This window comes from Monopterus albus, unplaced genomic scaffold (assembly GCF_001952655.1).
Source record: "Monopterus albus unplaced genomic scaffold, M_albus_1.0 scaffold3.1, whole genome shotgun sequence".
NCBI classification, from domain to species: Eukaryota; Metazoa; Chordata; class Actinopteri; order Synbranchiformes; family Synbranchidae; genus Monopterus; species Monopterus albus.
In genome coordinates this window covers 556,683-580,614 of record NW_018127883.1, presented here as the reverse complement: position 1 = coordinate 580,614, position 23,932 = coordinate 556,683, and the positions used below count along the sequence as shown (strand labels likewise).

Sequence of the window (23,932 nt, the reverse complement as noted above, 5' to 3'; positions counted from 1 at the left end):
TCCTGCTGAGCTGCTGTATCCTCATATTTCCTCTTCTGTAGGAACGCCTGCATCTCAGCAAGAGTCAAAGCTTGAACTTTTATCTGCAAAGGAAATGTCCAACAAAATACTTTCAAGAATTTGGTAAAGGTTCCTTAATCTGTTTAATAGCCAGGCTGGGATGAGTACTACAATGGTGGTGTATTATAAAAACATTTGAAAAAGATGCAGTGATGGAGAAGCTACATCTATGAATTGGAAAATCCTTGTTGATAAGTGCAATTAAAAAGGTAAGTCTGTAAAGGAACTATGAATGCTATGCTAAATTAACATTTCTAATATGAAATGGCTCTGCATACAGTAAGTAAAGGGAGGGGCAATGTTACGCTGTATTTCCAGTGAGCCTGTCCTCACGTTACCTTTTGTTCACTCTCTACTTTAGTTCTGCGGACAAGGCAAAACCTCTCCCAGATTGATGGGTTCAAGCCTTCTGGCATGTTGTCTGGAGTATCCAGCTCCTCCATGGCCTTCAGCATTTTACATAGTGTATCAGTAGCCAGAGAACCACACAGATGCTCCTCTTTAAATGGGTTGGAGTTGTTGTCAGTCTGGGTCCTCATCTTTTGAATCCTGAGGTGTAAAAACTATGTAGGAACTTATAACTCATGAAGTTGATATCAAATGATGCAAATGTCTACATAACGATTCATGTTTGTAATTATACTGCAAGATTAACAAACCTGGGTCTACGCTTGAATAGCTTATATAGATGATCAACCACATGGGCTGGAACATCAAAGAACTCCTTCCTGAATTCTTTGTCAAGAACCTTGGGGGAAACAGATAATATTTTATGTGCATAGCCATTTCAAATCAATTTCAGTATTTTGTCAGCAGTCTTACTTTATCCTCAGCTACAATGCTGTCATAGTTCTTGTGAGACAATTCTAGTTCTTCTTCATGCCTCTTCACCTCCTCCCCAATTTCATCCTGTCAGAGAAATACAAGTCAATTAGAGGAGGGCAGCATGTACGGGAAATAGTGACTGGTAGTCTTGAAGCCTAACAAATGAGCACAGGCTAGCTCTTGCAAAACATGCCTGGGAAGATGGTGAATTAGACTTTGGAAGAACAGCACAAAGCTTCACTCAGGTATCTCACAAAGAACAGAATCTGAAGCTGGCAGTAATAAATTCCTCCAGCATTACTGTGTGTGAGTTGTCTGACCTTGTATGCCAACGTTTTTTCAAGTTTGAGCTTGAGCTCCAGCTCTCGGTTTCTCATCTCCTCTTCTATGAGGACTGAGTAAACAAGATAAGTAATCCTGAGCTCTTCCTGTAAAATACATTAAAAATAACAGTACACAAGATTTTCTAAAGATGTCACATGCACAAGATATCATATCTCATAATTATGTTAAGGAGGAAACCACAGGGTCCTTCATCTTGTGGGGAAAATGAGACAAAGGCAACTAAACGAAGTGATGATGATGCAGACTGACTACATATGTCTGTGTTATGAGTCTGTCCATATGTCATATACTGTACATGTACTGCATATGTGTGTGCAGGCTCACCTGAGAAATAGCTATTTCACATTTCATTTTCTTCTCAAACAGTTTAGTCAAAATGTCATCAAACTTTTCAGTTGCACTCCTGGTGGATACCAGGAGCCTTTTCATTTCAGGTTCCAGTAACTGCGATTACAAAGTTTACAGATAATTTATACTGATCACTGATCAGACATTAATCTCATCAAAACAGAACTCTGAATATGTGTACTGCAATACCTTTTTGTATTTCTCCTTCTCCTCATTCAGTGTTTTGGTTTTCTTTTCAAACTCTTTATAGGCTTTTTTCTCTTCCTCACTCCACTGAATGTCAGGTTTGGTCAAAACAAAATCAGGTGGTGGTATTTCCTGTGGAGTAAATTCAACAAAAACTATATGCCCTTCATATTGATTTGTCTGTATATGTCAAGATTTTTGTTCTCATTCTTGCTTAAAAAAATTCCTAAAACAAGTGATTATCAAAATAGTTGCTGATTCACTTTGACTGATCTGCTGTTAAATTTATCTTCATTTATCGGATTTTTTTCTATTCATGCCTGATTTATTAAAATTTGACCACTAAGAGCAGTTTACATCTGCCTGGTTTCAACATTAACTGTTATCTGCGCTTCCAGGTATTTAAAAAATTGTATATTTCAAGCTGTCTCTAAAGTCTCTCAATCAAATGAGTATATATACTGTATGTAACACTAGAGAAAATACATGTACTATACAGGATATTTGTATGAAACAATATATCTGGAATTAATCTAATACAATATTAATGCTTTAACAAAAACATGAATATTTTGACCCACCATTTTCAAGATGTCGCCTTTTTTCACTTCAAGCACTCCATCCATCATGTCGGTGAGAGCCCTTTCTCTGAAATTTTCACCCTGCAACCGATTAACAAAAAGCTCATTAATATCACAGAACTGAGCTACATTTATATAATGTATACTGTAAATAAACATAAGACATTAATACAATTTCTTTGAACTGTTTAGTCTTACCGTTGTCAATAATAATCAAACTCAGTAACTGCATGTAAAAAATACATTTATTGTGGCAGCATACCTTGGCAGCCAAATGTCTTTGAGCTTCCAGCATTTTCCTCTCCTCCTCCCTTTTCTGTTCTAGGGTGAGGTGCTTTTCTGCTTTTATCTAGAGTGGGACAAAGGTGCATAGTTCTCTGGTAAACTGTGGAAAAGCATCCTATATGATAATTACAGCATGCTATTTCACATTCCGATAAAAAACACATACACACACACACAGAGTTGGAACTTTATTTGAACTTTGACAGCTATTTAGATATTTGATGAGAGAGACAGAAACCTCAGAGTCGTCCACAGTGAGCATCCTCTCTGGCCACTCGCTGTCGGTCAGGCTGGGCTCCCACAGCTTTTTGTCCATGTCCAGCTCCAGCATGATCTCCCTGATCTGTCTGTTTCTGTCCCTCACATGGTTGAGCTCCTGTACCTTTTTCCTGTGCACCGCCTCAAATTCAGTGTTAAACGCTGTCTTGATGCGATAGATCACATCCTGCAATTAGAGTTGAGTAAAATGTTTCACAAAAACAAAAATATTATTTATGATCACGATGATCTTGATGCGATAGATCACATCCTGCAAATAGAGTTGAGTAAAATGTTCCACAAAAACACAAATATTATTTATGATCACGATGGCCATAATCATGTATGACTGAGTTGACCATATATTTAAAGCAATTATTTTATGTGGACTTAATTTTATTAATTTTTTGTGCACTTACTTTTATCCATTTTTTGCTTAAGTGTGTTTTGGCCACAGTTTTATAAAATTACTGTATAATATAAAGGCATTATTGTACTTCTGATGAGAACTTTTTTTGCAATAGGTTCCCACCTGTAGCAGAATTATCTGGTTGATCCTCTGTTCTGTGGTTTGCAGGCTGAACTGATCGTAAACATAAGGATTTGAATATCCTAACTGAGCGGTGAAACTTCCTGTTACAGCAGCACTCTTCTCCTCATGGTCTTCCTTCCCCTGTTCTTCCACCTTCCCACTGGTGGTGTTGGAATTTTTCTCTTGGCTGCTCTGTTACAGTTGAAAGGTGGAGACAAATACTCTAAATGAGAGGACTGGCATAAACATTGAGGACTGAATCTGAGGCCATGAGATTATAAACTTTATCCCAAGAACATTGCTGGGAAGAGAATAATCATGACAACTTGCTTTTAGCTGAACGGCCATAAAAAAAGGTTTCAACACTGGTGGACTGGCACGTGTTCAAGCATTTAAAAGAGTTAAAATGCTGAAAGGTCAGATGAAGGACTGGGATTCAAAGCTTAAAATTATTCTCCAGCAGAAAACGTGTTTTTACTTGAATGGTTTTTATTCACTGGAAATGTATTTCCAGAGGATAAAAAAAAAAAACAATTTAATTTACACTGTCAATTTACACTGTCCCACATTTAAAAAAAATAGTAGAACTTTTGATACATCGTTTGCTGTTTGCTCAGTTTCACATTAGAACATACAGTAAACATATCTAATTCATTCTAATTCATCATATCTGCTTTTCTCTGCAGTGTTAATCAGAATATAAACCACAGACTCTTCAGGCCTGTAGATTAGTTTTGCTTACAGTGCAGACAGCCTCTTCCAACTTCCTCATATTTTGAACCCTGCGAAGGTCCTCCACCTCTTTTACTGTTCGCTCTTTCAGGGGGTAGTTCTTTACTTCACGTTCAGAGTGAAAAGCCTGTGGCAGACAAGCAGAGGTGATTTAGAATAATAATGTAGAGCTCATATCATACTCTGCTAATTAATGCTGTAACAACTGTTTTACATATCAGTGCTTGTTCCTCATCTTACCTTAATGGCCCTGCCTTTGAACTTCATGGAATCCCAGCACTCTCTCTTCAGGATATCACGGAGGTAACATTTTGTTATAATCTCCCACTTGATTTCATTTCTCACCTACAACGTAACTGCATTAAGAATCTTTACCATCATGAACTAAAAGCAAAACCAGAGACTCATTGCTTCATGTCTTTGTGTGTGCATTACCTTAATAACTTCCTCGTTCACCATGGCCTCCAGTCTCCTTTGCTCATCAACATCCACGTTGAACTCCTGTTGTTCCAGACGCTCAGTATCTGGAAGGATCTCATTTTCACGCATCATCTCCTGTATCTGACAATACAGAAACCACAGTTTAGTTATACTGGTAGACTAAAGTTCATGAACATTTTTATAGCTGTGTGACTTCTTTTGTAATTGACCAAGTACCTTTAATTTAAGTACTTTGGCTAGATGGTTAAAACATTACTCTGAATGTAACTTGTCTGCTGAAATAATAGTCTTTTTCATAATGGACTTGAACTTCAAGCCAGGAGTATTTTGTATGTGTTTGTATGTGAATATGTGCTAGAAATAAATAAAACTGGAAAATAAAGGGGTAAAAAGATGTTTTTTACCACTTACTCGCTTCTTTAATCACTTTCAAAACAGTGATGACATCAGCTGATATTAGCGTGGCTTCATACGTTTTTTATATGTCTACTTTTTTTTATTTTTAAGTATTTATTTCTTCGTTTATTACCAGAGTTCCACATTCAGTTTTTAGCCTTTAGCTTTTGTGTGTTATGACATAGCAATACAGTGTTTTTTTGGAAAATATTTTCCCCTAATTTATAGTATGTGCATGCGTTTCCCTGGATGGTAACCTGCTGTGTACTACAGTGATAAGTCCTACTGAATTGAAAAGAACTTACTAAGCATGTTTAATGATAGAGTATTTGTACTTACATGCTTTGTGGGTTGTTTTGTCAGCAAGAACTGGGTGAGTTCTCAACAATGTGAGCAAGGATGATTATGTTTTCAAGAAAGTACTGAAAATAAAAAATATACATCATAAAAACTCACTGTGTCACGTAACTCTCTCATGGTTTTCCTCAGGTTTTTCTTTGTCTCAGAATATTGCTCATTTTCTTCCTTTATAACCTGTTATAATATATTCATTTTGAAAAGAAATAAGATATTAAGTCCAACAAAGTATTGACTCAGTATTAAAGTGTGTACAGCAACATCTTTCCAGGCTGAGCAAGTAAACCAGAAGGACAGTGATGAGTCATGATATATTTTAGCACATGGGGAAAAAATATTAAACGCTATTCAATACTTTATCAGTCGACATGATTCAACACTCAGGGAACATGTTGCAGCATAAAAGCAGGCTGGAAAGCACCTCTGACCATTTCCTGTGGGTGACTTGTGAGGTGTAAAATCCACAATTCAAAGACTGCCACACCTGCAGTATCAATTTCTTATAAAGAAGCTTTGTTGGGTGACAAAGTACTAAACATTTGGTTTCACAAACGCTTGTCTGATTCATAGCTCTTAACCACTTGCTAATTTGTTGATTTTTTTATATTATAAATCAAGGTATAGTGCAGAGAAACTGTGTGCCTAAAGCAACACAGCTGCTTTTTGAGCAAGATATCACACACAGGTGCAAAGGGCACTTTCACAATCCTCCACCTGCGATGTTGTAGAGACATGGCAGAAGTATCTAAACATAGTTCTCCAAATCCTATGCCTCCGCCACAAATATTATAGCATGTTAGTCACTGACCGCCTCTTGCCTGGTTTCCAGCCAGGTGGGGTGAGAATGTGAAGCAGACAGCAGACTGTTGTAACTCTCATCCTGTTCTGTCACATCCAGAGTTTCACTACTGACCTATAGAGTGTTAACAAAAAAGATTTTAAAAATGGCAGATAAAGATACGTAAAAGTATTTGCTCTGAAACAAGCTAAAATTTCAACCTAGTTAAGCAATGTATAAATCACTTTGCATGCACAATAAATGACATAATTGAAAAGCTATTACACCATATAATATTCAAAGCAGATTTATAGCACAGTGCCTTAATAAAGGAAAGAAAATGCTGATTCAGTTTTTACTATCTTAGTCTTAGGTAGATGTACCTAATAAACTGTATCTTCTGCATTTGCTGTGTGCTATTTGGTGTGTTGCGCATTTCAGTAGCCATAAAAAAAAAGTAACACAGTAATTATACTGTTATGTAGAAAAGAATATAACTTACCTCACCATCCTCTGGTTTTTCAGTGCAAGGAGGAAACCCTTGGCCCCACTCAGGCAAGTCAGTGAGGACGGGGTTCTCTCTACTGAATACGTTCTTCAAGAACTGAGTCATAGACTGGCTATACCAAGTAGCTTTGGTCTCTTCACCAGCATCCACATCTTTAATTCTGCTTGGTGCCATGGAAACCACATAGGACATGCAAAGTATAGAGAGCTGATATGAATTTCCTATAGAAGTCTAATGAGAGCCAGGTGATCCACACAGTGAAATAAATACATAAACAGACCATTTCTATATAATCTTTTAAAAACAATTCATGCTGCAGTTTCATGGAAATTAAGTTAATTGCAGAGTTGTTTCCCTCTGTCTTATGATTAAATTATTTTTAGATAGTAGATACTATATTTTGAAAAGGATAAAGGTGGCCTAAAACTGATTTTCCTAAACATTACTCAAACAGGAATAAATAGAGCATTTGTTGTGGTTAGCAGCAGGATAGTATATATGAGGCTGACTCAAGATAAACTACAGTGTTTTTGTCAATAATGATGAAGACAATGTTCACCCACTGTAACGGTGAGATTTATTTATGCGTTTTTTCCTCTGGACCTACCACTTCAGTGGTACTATGTACTACTGTCCCGCACTGACAGTGGTAAGAAAGGAAAATAGGTTTTACTGTACACTATAATCAAACTGTGTGAGAGTACATAACTACCGAGAGCAACAGTTCCCTCTACTGTTCACAGGCTGCTTGTTTTACCTGAGATTAGTGCACACAAGAGAGCCATCTTTAAAGCCAGTAGTGAGTAGTGTCTGGTCGTCTGCAGAGAAGGACACGCTCCGAACTCCACCGAGACGGCATGAATGACATTGCCGCTCAATGTAATGCTCCTGTAGGTGCAGCAATAGTACTGTACCTGACACTGCATACACAGCAAATATGATAAAAGTATTAACAAGGATAAGCTCCTACCATGGAAGCAGGCTTTCTAATGCATAGTAGACCATCTCTGCCTACTGAAGCCAGCCATAGCTGATGAGGAGACAGAACGAGAGAGACAGGGCCCAGAGGATGACTCTTCACCTCCTGCTCTGGTTCCAGCTGCATCACCTGTTGACTGGAGAGACCATCTGTATCCTGAAGGAAGAATCAGAGAATAACAATTTATATTTGCTTAAACAGAATAGGAACACACACCCTAGGCCACTGCTTATTTGAGAACTTGCTATGTTTTACAAAAGTTACAACAATACTTGAGATAAAGAGGATCTTAAGTTACTGTAGCAACACGCAGCAGCAAACCTGAGGAAGCTGAAATCGCTGAAGAGTTTTTCTCCTGTGGCAGTATGCAAAGACCTCACTGACCCCCAGAACACAGCAATTAAGTGGATGTGGCACTTTGTATGTGGACACTCTGAGGATGTGAGCAGACAGACGACCGTGCTGGTCTACACAATCTGGACCTGCAGGTCAGCACAGGCACATCATAATATGTAATAAGAAGTCAGAACTGCTACCACACCCTTGACTTAACATCTGCACTTTCCTCTCTAGACTTTAGGGTCCTTCTTGCTCAGCAAGTGTTTCAGGCTGCTGTATAAACTAAGGGTGTGTTTTTGAGAACTGCTCAGTCACTGTGATTTCTTTTCAACAGTGTTCACGACAACATATCTAAACACTGCTTTAGGACAATATCACTACGTGATCTTATGAATAATGTGTCATACATGAGACCCTCATCTTATGCCCCAGCAGTAAGTAATGAGCCACTGACCCAAATCTATGAGTAATGAGCCACTGGCCCTAATCTGTGATTAATGGCTCTTTCTCCTCTGGATGTGTACAAGATCATTTTTAAATGGCTTATGCTGTCAGTGCTGATTAATAAAAAAAAAAACATCTGACCAAGAGAATAAGTAGTGAATTAATCGAGTCTACCAGTGCTGTACCTGTAAGGTTCCTTGCAGGAAGGGTGAGCATTGTGAGCAGGCTACCCTCTTGATTCTTTCCCTCCTTCCCAGTGCACAGTGCAAGAACCTTCACCTGGTCAGAGTCCCTTGTGCACTGAATAGAAAGTGACACAATGGCTCCAGGAACAACTGGAGGAAAATGCCCAGTGACAAAAGGGTGTAGGTAAGTTTGATTTTGGTCTCTCTAAACATAAAATTACCAAATCTGTTGATCATTCCAACTTACACATTTTTTCTAAGCTAAAATGAACTTTGCATTTTTATGTTGTGTGGGTATCTACAGAGGAACAGTAACATGTTTAATGGATTAAGTGTTTTAAAAAGTATCTACCTGTATATCCTATGACTGAAAACCTCTTTGATGGCTTTGCATCTATTACAAAGATATGTGAATCTGAGCCACTGGTGAGAAGATAATGTCCCTCTGGGTCAAAACTGCAAACATAAACATACACATTTGTCACAATGCACACCCCCCCAAACCTAACACTCAACCATCACATCTAAATGCCTTACCCTAGCCCTCACCCTAACTGTGCTTTGCCTTTGGCCCTCCACCGTCGTTGGATGAAGTGGGGAGGGTCATCGTGAATTTTTCCTAACACTTAACCCAAGTCTTAACCCTCTAACAGGTGTGTGAGAAAATGAGGCCTAACCAAAATGATTAAAGTGTCTAAAACTGGTTCTCACAAACATATACAGTACAAGCCAAATAAATACAAGCACACACAAACACACAAAAGACAAACAGAATATTGCACGCATTTAAAAAAGCCTGTAACTATTTAATGTGACATTTTGTGTTTTCCTGACAAAAAGTATGAGAGCAGTTTTCCTCTCTGGGTTTTATTGGCTGATATAACTAAAGCCTCCACTTCATAAACAGATGATGATACAAGTCCAGTCTTAAACTGAAACTTTATGTTATCACAGAGATGGAGTATACTTGCACTAGGTGATCCACAGGAGTGTGGTAGAGATGAACCTGATGCACCAGGCGAGGCTGCTGCTTCCTGTTCACATCAACGAAAAGGACGTTTCCTGATGTTGTTCCAACAGCAGCATATTGCGCAATGGGACAGCAGGCTAGACTTGTTATCTACACAAACAAAGATTACAAGTTTATTTTTACTGAAATTTTAAGTGTTCACATGCTTAAAGATTATAAAAATGTGGCACATCAGATTTGTTCATATGTGGTGAAGCTGACCTCAGCTTGAAGAGACAATGAACTGAGGCAAATGCCATCCTCAGACAAGTGCAGCTCTCCAGAATCCCTCAGTGACTGCAACCAGCAGTGAAATCACAAAGACTGTTGCTCACTTAAGAGACATTAACCTAAATTACACATGACATTGTACCTCTTGAACAACAAAAATGTTTTACCACACAAATGTTCTTGTTAGTGGGCAACAAAGTTGCTGCCACAAAGTTGCCGCTGGGAACATCCATGACCTTCACAATCTCATCTGACTCAGTTGAGTTCAAAATATAGATCTGACCCTGAAGAACAAAAAAGCCTTTTATATTCTTACATTTTTTAATACTGTGTCTCTCAAATGTTATCATTTGATGGAATATCACGTGTTTTATGTACAATGGGTACATAAAACATATGACACATTTAAGTACTTACAGTATTAGAGGTTAAAAGTAATGAGTCATAGTCAGGGGAGAACATTGCAGTTGTGACAGCCCCTTCTAATTTCCGTGTTTTTGTGACATTGAGCTGTGTCCCTTTAATTTGAAGACAGTGCACCACACTCTCCTGTAAACCAAAAGCACAAGTGCTTTTAAGTTGAAGCAACTGACAATTCCTGATGACTAAGATTGCAATTCAGATCACAAATTGGCAGATGAATCAATGTATTGTCATTTATTAAATATTGAAGGTGTTACACTCAGTAAGCCAAGGTGTAACTGTAATAAATTCATGAGCTTGTACCTTGGTTACAGCAATCAAACCATCCTTGCTAAGGGCTAAACCTTGAAAGTTGCTCTGTCTGATTTCAGGGACACCATCAGAAGCTGAACAAAGGAGAAGCACAAGCAGGTGTCATCGTCTTTTCTATCGCCAAATGAAATAAGGCAATACTTATATAAAAGTGTAGAAATACTACCAGTGACTTTCTTAATATCTACCATATCTCAGTGTGCATGATTGTTTACCTTTGGGATTGATGAGGACTGAGACAGAGAGGCTCTCTGGATCAACAAGAAGGAGAAAGCCTTCCTCACAGCCCACATAAAGCTGTGATGTGGCTGTCCAGCAGATGGCGGTAGGAGTAAGTCTGGCTTTGGTGCAGAATTTAGTCTGTGTAAAGACATGTGGAGTTGGGTAATATAAGAAATTGGATCCCCAAAACAAACATATTGTTGGTGAAAGTGTATTTGCTTTGTTAGCATTAATGTAGATCTGATAGTGGTACAATACCGCACTGCTCTCTGTCTTGTCTCCCTTGAGCCCTGAGATGGCTGATGAAGCCATCTCTGGACCATAATAGGGCAGCTTATCACTGACAGTATAAGAAGTGTGCTCCAGTCTCTCAACAAATGATCCATCAGTTGCTGGAAGCTCTATCATGCTGCAATGCAAAAAATATGACGCACACATGCATAATATCATTTCACAATGTATCATCTCAGTTCTATATGTTTTTTCAGTCCCCATTGAAAGCAAAGAATACACACAGGTAATGTAGTTGAACTTATCAGTTAAAAGTATATAAAGTGACAGAAAACCTCAACCAGATTTTAACTACATGCTTGTACATCCAAGCCTGCTTTACCTTGGTTTCAGGACATGAAAGTTGGCACTCTTCTCAATATTCCAGACAGTGAGGAATGTAGTGCCCAAAGCACAAAGCTGCTGCCAATTCAATGGGTTGAAGACCAAAGAAATGACATCCTGCCCAGCTTGTGGTTGTGTACAAATTGGCTCAGCAGTTTCCCAGTTCCTGCATCATATAGTCATGGATACATAACAGAGCTGCTTAGCTTAATATATAGTGTTGGACATTAGTTTGCTTTATGTATTCTCATTTGCACTATGTGCTTTAATTTGTTTTATTTTAATGTGTACAAGGCTGATAAGGGTGATACAGGCAGAGGTGAGCAAGTCTGTTTGGACGGCTGCCCAGACTGAGCAAAGATGATGGCCTTGACAGCAGGCAGTGGGGGGTGATGTTATGTAAAGGGGGATTTTCTTTTTTGATGTCAATCATGTAACCTAGCCTTGAACCTGAAGGAGCCAGCATGACTTGCATCTGCCATGTGAGGTACACTTTGATCAGTGAAACAATAATAAAATATCCCTAAGTAGGTCAGAAAGAAAGGTGGGATGAAGCAAGCCACAAGCAAGGAGGAGCTATAGAGAGTATAAAAGGGATGTCTCGAGCTCTGTAGGCATTCTGCTCCATGAACTGGAAACAGATGTTATTGGGGGTGTTTTTGATTTCCCCCCAAGTAAATCGTATACTTTGCAACAGACTGTTTAGACTTGGAGTGCTTTCTGTCAGCAGGTAGAAAACTGTATGAATGAGAAATGGACCCTCACTGTGCCCAGGAAAAATTCTCCCACAGTAGCACATAGTATAAGGTAGTGTACTGCTTTCAGTGGCTTACCACACTGTTATGGTGTGGTCTGGAAGAGAGGAACAACAGCCCAAGTAAGGACCACCATCGCTTAATGTCAGATGCGTGTAGTCCAGTTGTGCTGTTCCTAGAAAATGAATCAGTGGTAACTATTTAGGATTTGCGTGAGAGAAAATACATATAGGAGGGATGCATATAATCAAATACATCCTACAGGATATTATTTCATGGCAGTTTTTTCTACATGATAAAAATAGCCTTTTAAAAAATTAAAAAGTCAACATTAATGTGCTTTGCCATGGTGTTACTTTGAGACATTTGAGAGAAAATAATACTTTACCTTTTAGTTCATTCTTTAGCTGAAGTTCAGGAAAAATGTACACAAATATAGATGGGAACAGTTTTTGCTCAGAGAAAGCAAAAATCTTACTGTTGCCACTGGCTGTCAAGGCACCAATGCCTCTGCAAGGACTCGGAAGAACACAACGCATTTTTGTCTCCAGATTCAGAAAACAGATATGAATTCCACATGTGTAACATACTGTTTTATTGTCCACAAATACGATAGTCTTGTTTGTAAAGCCTTGTATCCACCTGGAGGAAGTAATACAAAATGGCAAATATTACCCAGTTAGCTAGCTAACTGTTGTGGTGATGTAGACATGCGACATTTACTTTAACGTTGTATATAGAAGTGCTTAAAAAAAGTAGACAGGTATCCTTATGTTGTGGTGATGTAGACATGCGACATTTACTTTAACGTTGTATATAGACGTGCTTAAGAAAAAGTAGGCAGGTATCCTTGGAGCGGCCACATACCTTACTTCTAAGTTTCCAATGTCATTCATTTTAAAATGAGACTAGATAAAAGTTTACTTTTTCTCCTTTTCAAAAACACCACAAATAAACCAACAGGAGAATCTCTACGTAACCCTGGAAACCAAAGAACGCGTTAGAAACCACCCTTTTATACTAACCGGAAGTTATTTGTAGAAAGGACAGGCCATGTGACAGGTTCCACCAATTGAATTTGGGTTTGGAGGAGTTTAGACACAGAAACAGGATGTTATGTCACTACTTATCAAGCGGATTGGCTGATACCTTATTTGACACGCCCACACCAAACTTTAGGAATTTAGCCATAATAATATATAGCTTTGGATAGTAGTTCTCCCTCTTCCTTGTAGTTTCTTGACTGCCTTCGTCTCTGTCTATTCTTATACTGATACGATTCATCACGTGAAGGGTAAATATGTCTACTCAAAAGTGTTTCACCAAAGGTAAGATTTACAGCGATTACTTGACTAACTTTCAAGAAATCTTGTAGGCCCCTTAACACTGCTTCCTATTTACCAGTTAAGGCGAAAATTAAAGGAAACTGATGTTGAGCGACCCATTCTTCGTGTTTTGCACCACTTACTGTTATGAAAGCGTGTTAGTCATCCTAGTTAAACCATTTATGCTGTTTAGAACCCACTTTCAAACGTGGGAAACATTTTTATTATTTATTAACTAAAGAATTGCGATATACTACTAATAAATATAGTGAGTACAAAGTACAGTTTTTCTCTGAAATGTAGTTGAGTTGAAGTGGCAGTAATTGAAAATACTCAGGTAAAGTACAGATACCTCAAAACTGTACTAAAGTTGAGGAAATGTACTTAGTTACTTTCCACCTCTGCACAACGTTGCTGACATATACATTATTAACATGAGTAGACACCATTTTGCAAAGTCATGGTGAGTACACCTCTATACTGTATAATCTATCCTCTTCCATTAGTAAAGCAAACAATAGATACCAGGAGTGCTTAGTAAATAATTCAGTCCACTCCTTTTAAAATATGAGTAGCCTATTATCTGTAGCCTATCACAGTGATGGAAAGAGTCCTCAGTTTTACTTAAGTAGCAAATTGTAGCTAGTTAATTTTAATTAAAAGTCCTCTATTCAATATTTTACTTTAGTGTAACTTCAAAAGTAGCCATAAGACCTATAATTAATTATTGATGCATTGTTTCTGATGCTTATGAACTTTCAGTTCTAGTTGTGAAGCTCAATACATTTAAAAAAGTTACACTAACATAAGTACATGTAAATTATTTTCATGCATTAGCAAACATAAATCAGCATAATCTGCCAGTTTCACTGTCATGTAGAGAAATTGCTTTTTCTTTCAGGTAGTGCTGCACCCGGCCCAGTCCCCAAAGGCTCCATCAGGCTTTACAGTATGAGATTCTGCCCCTTCGCCCAGAGAACCAGATTAGTGCTGAATGCCAAAGGGATCAAGTAAAGACATACATTATTATTTTACTTTACTTTAAACCATAGCAGCACTAATAGGAGTCGCTGTAGATTAGGAGGGTTGGCTGTTTGATTCCTGTCTTCTCTAGCAGGCATGTCGAAGTCTCCTTAAGCAAGACAATGAACCCTTAGTTGCTCCCAGTGATATCACCGGTGTGTGAGCGTTTGCATGTGCGAATGCCTTAATGGGAAATAGTGTCAAGCTCTTTGAGTGCGCTTCAATGAATAGAAAAGTGCTATATATGACCATTTAATACCAAAACATGAGATTTCCGTCACTTGTATGGTCACTTAAATTTGCTGAGCCTGTTTTTGTCTTTCAGGCATGACATCATCAACATCGACCTGGCAAGCAAACCTGAGTGGTTCCTTATGAAGAATCCCCTGGGTCTCGTCCCAACACTGGAGACACCTGCTGGTGAGGTGATATATGAGTCTGCCATCACCTGTGAATATCTGGATGAAGCTTACCCTGAGAAGAAGCTGCTTCCTTCCTCTCCCTTTGCTAAAGCTCAACAGAAGATGTTGCTGGAGCATTTTTCCAAGGTATCGTATATGAAGACCTTCATCTAAATCTTGGGGTTTTGTTTGCATACTTGTCTACTGTTTGTGTCATCCAATAATCCTATTAATGCCACTTTTCTACAGGTGGTGCCGTACTTCTACAAGATCCCAGCTGGGAGAAATAAAGGTGAGGATGTCTCAGAACTGGAAGCTGAAATGAAAGAGAAGTTTGCCAAATTAAATGAGGTATGTGGCAAATGAGTGTCGCTGTTTAACACATTTACTAGAGGTGAAACATTTAAAATCAAAACTGTCCCTATAAATGAGTTTAAATGTAAAACAGCCAAAGATAAGAAGTGAATTCTTCTGTGTGTTCATCTTTAATGACTCTACCTCTCTTAAGTGTTTTAATCAGTGCTGATTAATATAATGTTTATTTCCCAGTTCCTGGTTAATAAAAAGACCAGGTTCTTTGGTGGTGACTCCATCACAATGATTGACTACTGGATGTGGCCATTCTTTGAAAGGCTGGAAGTCCTTGAACTGAATAAGTAAGTAATAATCTCTCAGGACACTTAAACATAAATACAGTTTATTTATGGAAGCATTTTAAGACACTCAAGGTTAATTAGAAAAGGGTAATAAGTATAAATATTAGGTACAGTCCAAAGTAAGACCTGTCCAACAAAGATCAGGAACAGAACATATTATAGTATTCTTTTTCATCTTTCCTTCATCAATTCAGATTTAATGAGGGTGACTTGTGTTCATGTTTCATCTTGTTCCGCCTTAGGTGAATGATCTCAGTTCCTTTGTCTTTGCAGCTGCCTTGTCAACTCATCTGAGCTGAAGAAGTGGAAAGACTGCATGTCGGAGGACCCAACTGTCAAAGCCACCACGCATAGTGTGGACACCTACAAGGGCTTCTACAAGACTTACACTGAGGGGAAAGCTGACTATGACTATGGCCTGTAGAAAATGAGCAGCCAAAATCTTAAACGGTCTACTCCATTCTTTAACACAGAACCCAGTTAGCATTTCTGCACTTCAGGTTCCCTTGGTCAAAAATTGATTTTTGATGGGTTTTTGGTTAGATGCCTGAAATAAGGTAATATTCATGTTTTTGATCCTAGTTATTTTGGAGTTGTGTGTGTTAATCAAACGTTGATATAATAGAAACTATTTATATTTCAGCAAAATCAAGATTCTTTACTATTTCTATGATACATTTGATAAGGGAATTTTTTTTTACTTATTTGACATTTAAGACATGTTTTGTTATGAGGGGAAATAAATATCACTTTACTGGGAATGGGGTACAGTCCTATGACGGCAGCTGATTCATCTTAAAGTGGTTTTTTTTATATAAAATGTAGATGTACTTGAACTGAATGAGAATTTTCTGTATTGCAATAAACAAAAACTACAATATATTTTAGTCCCAGTCTACAATGGGTGGTCCAATTTAATAAGGTGGAGCTCTACCAAAGATCTGACATCAACACAGTGGAAATATAACAGGCATAATTAAGTTTCACTCTATTAAAAAGCATTACAAACTGACAATATAAACAAAAACAATACACTTTATAGCTGCCCTTTCATTTGTAACAATATGTATGAAACAAAAGTGCTATACTGTAACTGAGTCCAGTTTAGACCTGCACAATCTGAGAGGTATTTCTGTTAAAATATTTTCTAAAACTACAAAAGGGATTAGACTTTTTTGGGGGGTGAATGGTGAATTGCATTTCTAAAATTGTTACCCTTCATGTAAATTGGAGCTGCTTCTTTTAGAGGCAGAGGGATATCTCCTAAACACCTCTCCTCTTGGTTCCACTGCTAATAAAAGCAATATGTCTTCTAAGCTTCACAGTCCCACCTGATGAGTTTATTAAAAATGACTACACTACTCTATGGCTAGATTTTACAAACCCACTGGTGAGATACTGAAAAAATATAATGTATTAGCTTGAGGCCATATTCTAAATTCATTAGTTACTTTGTCAAGTGAAAAAGAAGCAGCTACACCAAAACCACTACCTGTCTATTATAAAACTGAAATAACTGTTGGTTGTGCACCTTCTAAAAGTAACATTTATTCTAGTAACACTGAATGTTATTTAAAAGATGTGCTAGTGCTAAAAGTCTTGCACTGAACATGTCTGGTGCTCACAAGCTTTCATCTAGCTGTGGTGTAGGCCGCCATTTGATAAGTGAGGTGTGTACTCTTGTATGAGCACAGATGCATTTCTCAACATTTCCTGGCAATGCTTTACTGTTGCTGCATAAAGGTCTGTCTGCAACACCAGAGGCCTGAACAGATTGATGGGCTCTGCTTTGCGAATTATCTCAGGGAGCAGCACTTCTCGAGGGACTTTAGGGTTTCCAACTAGAACGTGATGAAGTCTCTTCTCCTGAAGGGTCCTCTGCAAGAAGCCAAATACATCCCGAAGCCTGTGCTCCATACTCTCCATGCCCCACGCAGAAGGCCTTTTACTCAGCAACAGGTGCAGCAGAGCAGTCTTTAAGTGGTAGTTAGTAAGGGCACTTTTTCCTGTGAGCCCTGTCTGCTTTCTGTGTAGGAAAGTAACAATCTGAAGGCAGTGTAAATGACAGGAATTCTGTGGCAGGCGTTTAGCAAAGTGTTTCAGCAAATTCCTCTCATACACAGCAAATGAGAGGGGCCAGTATGTGTCTGGAGAGCTGTCACAATCTGATGGAAAGTGGGAAACAAAATAAGCATCTGTATCCTCCAGCTGAACCACCGGTATGATGTTCATTACAATGATTTTCCCTGAACGAAATCGAATCTTCAAAGCGCCAGCTGCATCGAGGTTGCGAAAAGTGACCTCGAAGTCATATTTGTGAGAGATGCGTCCCCATGCTTTGGTTACAGAGATCTGAAACCACTTCATAACTTGATCTTTAGCCAAGAAAGGTGTGTTCCTGGAGCACAGCAGTTCCTCGGGACTGTGGTCCGCTCTGAGCGTGTCACCATTTCTGCTATGCAACAGACAGAGCATGTCCTCACCCAGGTTAGCAGAGCCACAGAGACAGCCCTCCTCATTTTCTCCCAACTTGGTCACCTTTATCTTGCCACAGCCCTGCATGTGGGGAGGCATGTCCCTGGAGGGGCTGCACCACAGGTGGAACTTGAAGGAGTATGGATCTGGAGGTGAGAAAGGAACCATAAGGTCGCATATCAGAGGCTTGCAAACCTTCCAAGACTCAAACATGCTTCCGACGCCAACAAAATCCCCGACTTCCATGTCTGTGTCCCTGTCACATACGCTTCTGAGTGATTCCAACAAGTCATCAGCAAAACCCTCGACAAACTCCCTAACCCTCCAGTTTTCACGGGCTGAAGTGTAGGTGCATTTGTCACAAAAGTTGCTCAGGACATCCTTATTTAGTACCATTGTCCTGGGAGAAATGGATCCACTCTCTGAAAAGATGTCCTCATCCTCAGCTGGCCGGTTTTCGCTGTCAACAAGATCCACCCTGCCCATCTCAATAAATACAAATACGATGAAAGAGACGGTGCTCCAGAAGTACCAACTATAACCTTCCTCAGAGCTGGTCTCTTCCTGCTTTGAGTCCAGCTGTGAAAGCTCTCTCTCCAGCTTGACCTGCTCCACTTGCAGCCTCTCCTCATGCTCCCGCATGCGAGCAATCAGCTCCTCGTCCTGGTCTGGAAGTGTGGTGTTCTCTTGGGGGAACAGCACGGGATGGTTTAATATGACAGCAGCCACCACCACACACATTCTGGCAATGGTCGCCTGCATCTTCAGCTGGTTTCTAGCGTACACATTTAAATACGTCGTCTGCAGATGTCTGGGCAGCTGCAGCTCAGATCCTGAAACAAAAACATAAATAATGGTTTTACTGGCAAGACAAAAGGTAGCACTGCTGTACACAATAAAATGTATGAAAATGAATGAAAAAAGTCCAGTTATTTTTGTGAAGCACTTCACCCACCAGGGGGAAGCACAGAGTGCATCTCTAAATATAGAGCCAGTGGGCTGAATGAGGCACTCGTCCAGTATCAAACTGTTACCAACTTTGTGCCTCTTAACATTTACAGCCTGATAATATTTTATCCTAAATAAAATGAATGACCTCCCTTTTCTATGCAATTCATTTTCTGAGCAACACAATGTGGAAAACACTCACACTGACTTTATTATCTTCCTTCCTGAACGTCATCAGATAACCGACAAGTAATGCAACATACTGTACAGAAGAGGAAATTACACAAGTGTCTTGCTTATGTTTCAAGTTTAAGTTCAAGTAGAATTTAAAGAGACGACGACACATTTTTATAATGCTCTGGTGAGGATGGACTGAATTACCTTAATACTGTCACTGTAATCTCTAAGATAAAAGCATATAATGTGCTTGAAATGACACTTCCTCTGGAAAATAAGACAAGAAAAAGGAAGTATGCACGCATCATGATCTCACCGTAACATCATGAGATTATGAAGTGTTCTGTCAAATTTGAGCTTTAAAATGAGAGCAGTAATGGTGAGCATGTGAGGCCAGAGAGCCAGGGAATCTTCCCATGACTTACTCACTAGGATGCTTTCCAAAACTTACATGGCTCAGTCCATCCAAACAAACAGAGGCGGTTTTGCTGTTACGGCTTAACTTGGTCCGGTAGAACTGGTAACTTATCGCAGCTAATGTTAGTAGCAAGGCTTTACTTTAAGGCCTATCTTTTGCATTTATATGCAATATATAAACATACAACACACACACATTACAATGTAGAAGAAGAGGATATGAAGACATTTATTAATGTACAGCATTTGTCCATTTAGGGTTAAGCATTTACCACTGTCTTCCATTTGTTACTGTTCAACAAAAGTTACATTAAGTACCAAGACCACTATGTAAAAACTCTGGTGTGAGTAAAACACGACTAAAGCTAAATACATAAATATCAATAATAGTTATTATTATTTACTGACACAGACGCAGCATGTTGCAGCTGGTCAAGTTGTAGATAAACTTATTTTCTTACAGTGTATAGATAAGGATTCAATAAGAAACTGACAGATGAATCAATAATGAGAATCCTCATTAGTTGCAGCCCTTTTTTTTATAGCCTAATAGAATATTCATCTAATTTATAAAAGCTAATCACACATCATTTTATAGGAAACATCCCACAGCTGTCTGAGAAATAAGGTGCAATAAAAAAACATAGTACTTTCCTCTAAAACTAAACAGTATTTTCATAAAGTAGTTAAGAACATAAGTAAATGTGATGTGACCGCATCATCCCGCGCCCAGAAAGCTGCGTGTTCGGAAAATCGTAGTGAGTGAATTACTTCACTGTGACACTGTTGTGTGTTTGGAAAGTGATGTAGTTGGACACATTACCAGCGGGCACCTCCTCAGTTGTCCTAGAAACAAAACAGTGACCCCAGTGGTCACGGAAACGTGGCTGCAAACACTTTATTCCAGACACATGAGTCACGCACAGCCTCCTGTCTAACGCACGATGCTCTGTGAGATGCTGTGCGGGGCTTTAAGCAAAAACGGCGCAACCGATGAATTCCCGAAAACTGAAGTAACAGCAGCGTAATTGCGCAATTTGGCCAACACAGGCTACAGTAAGTAAATGTTCTCTGTCGAGTTTAGGGATGTCACATGAGAAGACATGCGCTGTAAGAAGTTGGTGAACCTACCTCCGGTGAAAGCGGCCGCATCCTCAAACCATGGGCGTGTTAAGCGAGAACAACCCGAGGTGAACAACCAGCGTGAGGATCAGTTAGTTTCACAGCTCTTTCTATTTTTTTGGTGACACATTTCCTGGCCGTGCGCTCCACCCACAAAGACGGAGCACGCCCAGCTTCCTGTGCTCAGCAGCAGGGTTTCGCTTTCACGATGAAAATAGCACAGACAGTGTGCACAGTTCAAATGTTTTGTCATTCAGAATTAAAAAAAAAAGATCTTAAACCAGTCAGAATAACATGAGAGTGTGTTTAAAGATAAAGGGAGACCTTAGTGTGACTTAGGTATGAGAAAACCTTCTAATGTTGTAGATAAGGCTGAAAAACCCAAACAAAATTCTACTGATATTTAAATGGATGTTGATAAAATAATAATAATAATAATAATAATAATAGCCTACCACCATTAATCAGCGATTGTCTATACAGTATTGTCAACTGTTTCAAACCAAGTTGGACATAGATCAGGTGGCGCCATAATGCCTCTGTGTTCTCAAACAGCAATGCACCTTAAACCTTTCTCATAATTATGAGGTCAGTATCTTGGAATTAAACTATTATTTCATCCTGATCTTACATTTGTGCATATTCTCCTTCTAAACTGTAAAAGATGCCGACTCCATTTTTTTCCAAATATAATCTTTCCACTTTCAGCAGCCTTGAGGCCTATTTGTGATTTGTGGCATTTTAAGTCTGTTGGTTTATACTACAAATAATATTTGCCTTGGCTTCCAGTTAACAGGATGTGACTTGCTCTCATGTATTATGTCAATCATTCAAACATTGTGTATAACATGTGGTTTTGTAACTTTGAAATGCATTTTGATGCTCGTCACGATCCAGTTGTGTTTCTGTTTCCAGCTCGTGTTCTCCCAGCTCTGATCCTACTGGACTTCCCTACAGACCGTCACTCCACCCCGAGGTGAGGGGAAGTATCCAGGAAATGAATGTAAGTAAAGTTTCCCATGAGGAATGAAAACAGACGTGTGTGTCTGTGTGTGCATGTTTCATTGGCAAACAATGCTAGCTACCCATAATCTACTAAATGTGGACATTGGTTTAGTTTATTTCAAAGGTTTTGTAGACACTTCAAAAAGCAGTTTCTTCTGTGATATAGGAGCTTGTGAAATCCTGAATGTAAGAGCTCCTCTTCTATTTGATTTCATATTAAGTTATCATATTAGCTGATGATGATGAAAACGGAAAAAAATCAAAAGCCATAAAGTTAAAAAACTATATGAATCACAGGTTATGAATCTTGGAAATGGCACCAAATATAAAATATCAACCCTGACAGTAAACAACAGGTGGTTCTACTGTTATCAGACAATGGTAACTTCAGCAACCGCAGTGTCTGTAACAATCCACCAGATGGCGCTTTATGCCTGAACAAAGCCAGAACGCACACAGTAAGATGCACAGACTGAGCTCGACTAATTTCTTTTAACAGGCTATTCAAGAACCTGAGCAACAGTCAGAACATTGGCCTTTAAAAGCAGAAATTCACTGAATTACAGACATAAAACACATTGTCATATTCAGTGACAAGTACTGTTGCAGCAGCACAGTACGTGGCTTAATTAAATTTCTAATGAAAACAAATGGTTTCATTATAAAAACACCCCCCATCCATCCACTCACCCAGTGACACACACACACATCAGGGAAATACTTTATAAGGATGTTGCATAATGGCACTAATGCTACTGTTCTCCATTCTTCAAAGTCATCCCAGTCTGACTTGTCTGCAGCGATGAAAAGCTCAGAGGCCACAGAGAAGCTTTTCCTGCAGATTGTTTGGGACTGGTTAAGAGAATGGCAGATCCTCCGATCCCCGTTTTTTCCAGTTTTATTCTCTCTCACTGTTTACCTGAGTTGCTGTTTGCCTTACATCTTTTTGGATTTGCTCTGCTCAAGACTGATCCTTATACGTCGCTTCAGGATCCAGCCTCAAAACCAAGTGACATGGACGAAGGCTTGGAGGTGCTTGTGCAAATGTCTTCACAACCATGTCTCTTTCATTCTCCCCCTTTCTGTTGTGCACTGGTACTGGAGACCTGTGGTTTGTCCTCCACTGGCACCGGAGATGCAATCTGTGATTCAGGACGTGCTGGTCTGCCTCCTCCTGTTTGACACGCAGTACTTTTTGTGGCATTTGCTGCATCACAAGGTGCCCTGGCTCTACCGTTTCTTCCACAAGGAGCACCACCTCTACACTGCCACTTTCTCCCTGACGGCAGAACACACAGGTGTCTGGGAGATGCTGAGCCTCGGCTTCTTCGCAAAGCTGAACCCCATGCTCCTGGGCTGCCATCCACTCACTGAGATGTTATTCTTTGTCACTAACATTTATCTGTCTGTGGAGGCTCACTCGGGCTATGAATTTCCATGGTCTCCACATAGACTGGTGCCTTTTGGCCTCTATGGAGGAGCTCGGTATCATCACCTCCACCACTTTAAAGTCAAAGTGAACTACGCACCTTACTTCACACACTGGGACAGACTCTTTTACACGCTGCAGGAAGACGACATAGAGGACATCAAATGACAGAGAGCACATGATTGTCAGTAGAGCAGTGGATTACGCTGCAAGAGTGGCTCGAAGTCACGATTAGAATTCATTTAACTGAGCTGACCACAGCATTCATTTAGCATAACGAAGAATATTTAAAATTATTACATGTATAACTTTCAAAATCATACGTTGTTGCCATTTTAATTCTTGTTTTTTCTAACTACTTTACTGCCACTGACCGAAAAGTAACCTAGCTGTCAAATAATGAAAGTAGAGTTTAACAAGAAATATGTTTTATACCTTTCCTTTAATCTCTAATCAGTTGGTTCAAAAAAATAGAAACCCTTATTTTTTTTTCCTTTGAATCATTCAGATGATAAAGTAAGTGTAAAACTATTTGTCAGCTCCATTTTATTTGTGTGCACATGGGTGAAATGCCATATCCAATTGTTATATAATAAGATAAATAGATACACATACAAATATAAAAATATTGTAAGTGCAGTCACTGAAAAGGAGATCACCCCACAGATGCACAGATGATGATGTGGAAATAACAACAGTGATGTCTCAAACAAAACGAGTCCACAAAATCATCCGAATACTAATTTAAAACTATTTATGCTGGAAGCTGTTTACAGATACCAACACTCGACTGTCAGCCCCGTCTTAG

The 23,932-nt window shown here is 39.1% G+C and overlaps 4 protein-coding genes across 6 annotated transcripts in view; 2 read left to right on the top strand and 2 right to left on the bottom strand.

Annotated features, from left to right (window-relative positions):
- cfap43 (cilia and flagella associated protein 43) overlaps nucleotides 1–13,211 on the bottom strand; it is a 15,632-nt gene extending 2,421 nt beyond the window's left edge. The window contains exons 1-33 of the mRNA XM_020600457.1: nucleotides 13,014–13,211; nucleotides 12,535–12,788; nucleotides 12,225–12,321; nucleotides 11,390–11,557; nucleotides 11,035–11,185; nucleotides 10,770–10,914; nucleotides 10,546–10,628; nucleotides 10,237–10,368; nucleotides 9,987–10,103; nucleotides 9,811–9,885; nucleotides 9,551–9,699; nucleotides 8,932–9,035; nucleotides 8,580–8,729; nucleotides 7,933–8,093; nucleotides 7,603–7,767; nucleotides 7,390–7,520; nucleotides 6,627–6,792; nucleotides 6,155–6,259; nucleotides 5,446–5,523; nucleotides 4,588–4,713; nucleotides 4,393–4,497; nucleotides 4,163–4,279; nucleotides 3,421–3,612; nucleotides 2,869–3,075; nucleotides 2,608–2,694; nucleotides 2,346–2,426; nucleotides 1,768–1,896; nucleotides 1,555–1,674; nucleotides 1,206–1,313; nucleotides 883–969; nucleotides 720–808; nucleotides 399–609; nucleotides 6–83 (exon numbers count right to left, since the gene is read on the bottom strand). Coding sequence (XP_020456113.1) covers nucleotides 6–83; nucleotides 399–609; nucleotides 720–808; nucleotides 883–969; nucleotides 1,206–1,313; nucleotides 1,555–1,674; nucleotides 1,768–1,896; nucleotides 2,346–2,426; nucleotides 2,608–2,694; nucleotides 2,869–3,075; nucleotides 3,421–3,612; nucleotides 4,163–4,279; nucleotides 4,393–4,497; nucleotides 4,588–4,713; nucleotides 5,446–5,523; nucleotides 6,155–6,259; nucleotides 6,627–6,792; nucleotides 7,390–7,520; nucleotides 7,603–7,767; nucleotides 7,933–8,093; nucleotides 8,580–8,729; nucleotides 8,932–9,035; nucleotides 9,551–9,699; nucleotides 9,811–9,885; nucleotides 9,987–10,103; nucleotides 10,237–10,368; nucleotides 10,546–10,628; nucleotides 10,770–10,914; nucleotides 11,035–11,185; nucleotides 11,390–11,557; nucleotides 12,225–12,321; nucleotides 12,535–12,788; nucleotides 13,014–13,042 — 4,197 coding nt within the window. The 5' untranslated portion in view covers nucleotides 13,043–13,211. The remainder of the gene's footprint in view (nucleotides 1–5; nucleotides 84–398; nucleotides 610–719; nucleotides 809–882; nucleotides 970–1,205; nucleotides 1,314–1,554; nucleotides 1,675–1,767; nucleotides 1,897–2,345; nucleotides 2,427–2,607; nucleotides 2,695–2,868; nucleotides 3,076–3,420; nucleotides 3,613–4,162; nucleotides 4,280–4,392; nucleotides 4,498–4,587; nucleotides 4,714–5,445; nucleotides 5,524–6,154; nucleotides 6,260–6,626; nucleotides 6,793–7,389; nucleotides 7,521–7,602; nucleotides 7,768–7,932; nucleotides 8,094–8,579; nucleotides 8,730–8,931; nucleotides 9,036–9,550; nucleotides 9,700–9,810; nucleotides 9,886–9,986; nucleotides 10,104–10,236; nucleotides 10,369–10,545; nucleotides 10,629–10,769; nucleotides 10,915–11,034; nucleotides 11,186–11,389; nucleotides 11,558–12,224; nucleotides 12,322–12,534; nucleotides 12,789–13,013) is intronic.
- Nucleotides 13,212–13,311: 100 nt separating this feature from the next.
- Nucleotides 13,312–15,996, top strand: LOC109960363 (glutathione S-transferase omega-1). The gene is made up of 6 exons (XM_020600427.1): nucleotides 13,312–13,474; nucleotides 14,373–14,481; nucleotides 14,820–15,042; nucleotides 15,145–15,246; nucleotides 15,445–15,551; nucleotides 15,825–15,996. The coding sequence occupies exons 1-6, from the start codon at nucleotides 13,447–13,449 to the stop codon at nucleotides 15,973–15,975; spliced, it is 720 nt and encodes a 239-aa protein (XP_020456083.1). The 5' UTR covers nucleotides 13,312–13,446; the 3' UTR covers nucleotides 15,976–15,996.
- Nucleotides 15,997–17,166: 1,170 nt separating this feature from the next.
- On the bottom strand, nucleotides 17,167–20,777 carry itprip (inositol 1,4,5-trisphosphate receptor interacting protein). 2 transcript variants are annotated; one of them, XM_020600381.1, is made up of 2 exons: nucleotides 20,700–20,777; nucleotides 17,167–18,859 (listed from the first exon to the last, which is right to left on the bottom strand). In XM_020600381.1, exon 2 carries the CDS (start codon nucleotides 18,786–18,788, stop codon nucleotides 17,187–17,189), a length of 1,602 nt encoding a protein of 533 aa, XP_020456037.1. In that variant the 5' UTR covers nucleotides 18,789–18,859; nucleotides 20,700–20,777; the 3' UTR covers nucleotides 17,167–17,186. The 2 variants fall into 2 exon arrangements, with proteins under 2 accessions (XP_020456037.1, XP_020456045.1); XM_020600389.1 differs by lacking the exon at nucleotides 20,700–20,777 and adding an exon at nucleotides 20,392–20,472.
- On the top strand, nucleotides 20,551–23,913 carry LOC109960357 (cholesterol 25-hydroxylase-like protein). Of its 2 annotated transcripts, none has more exons than XM_020600402.1 (3): nucleotides 20,551–20,624; nucleotides 21,606–21,693; nucleotides 22,471–23,913. In XM_020600402.1, exons 2-3 carry the CDS (start codon nucleotides 21,688–21,690, stop codon nucleotides 23,290–23,292), a joined length of 828 nt encoding a protein of 275 aa, XP_020456058.1. In that variant the 5' UTR covers nucleotides 20,551–20,624; nucleotides 21,606–21,687; the 3' UTR covers nucleotides 23,293–23,913. The 2 variants fall into 2 exon arrangements, with proteins under 2 accessions (XP_020456058.1, XP_020456067.1); XM_020600411.1 differs by lacking the exon at nucleotides 20,551–20,624 and adding an exon at nucleotides 20,705–20,781.
- The last annotated feature ends 19 nt before the right edge of the window (nucleotides 23,914–23,932 follow it).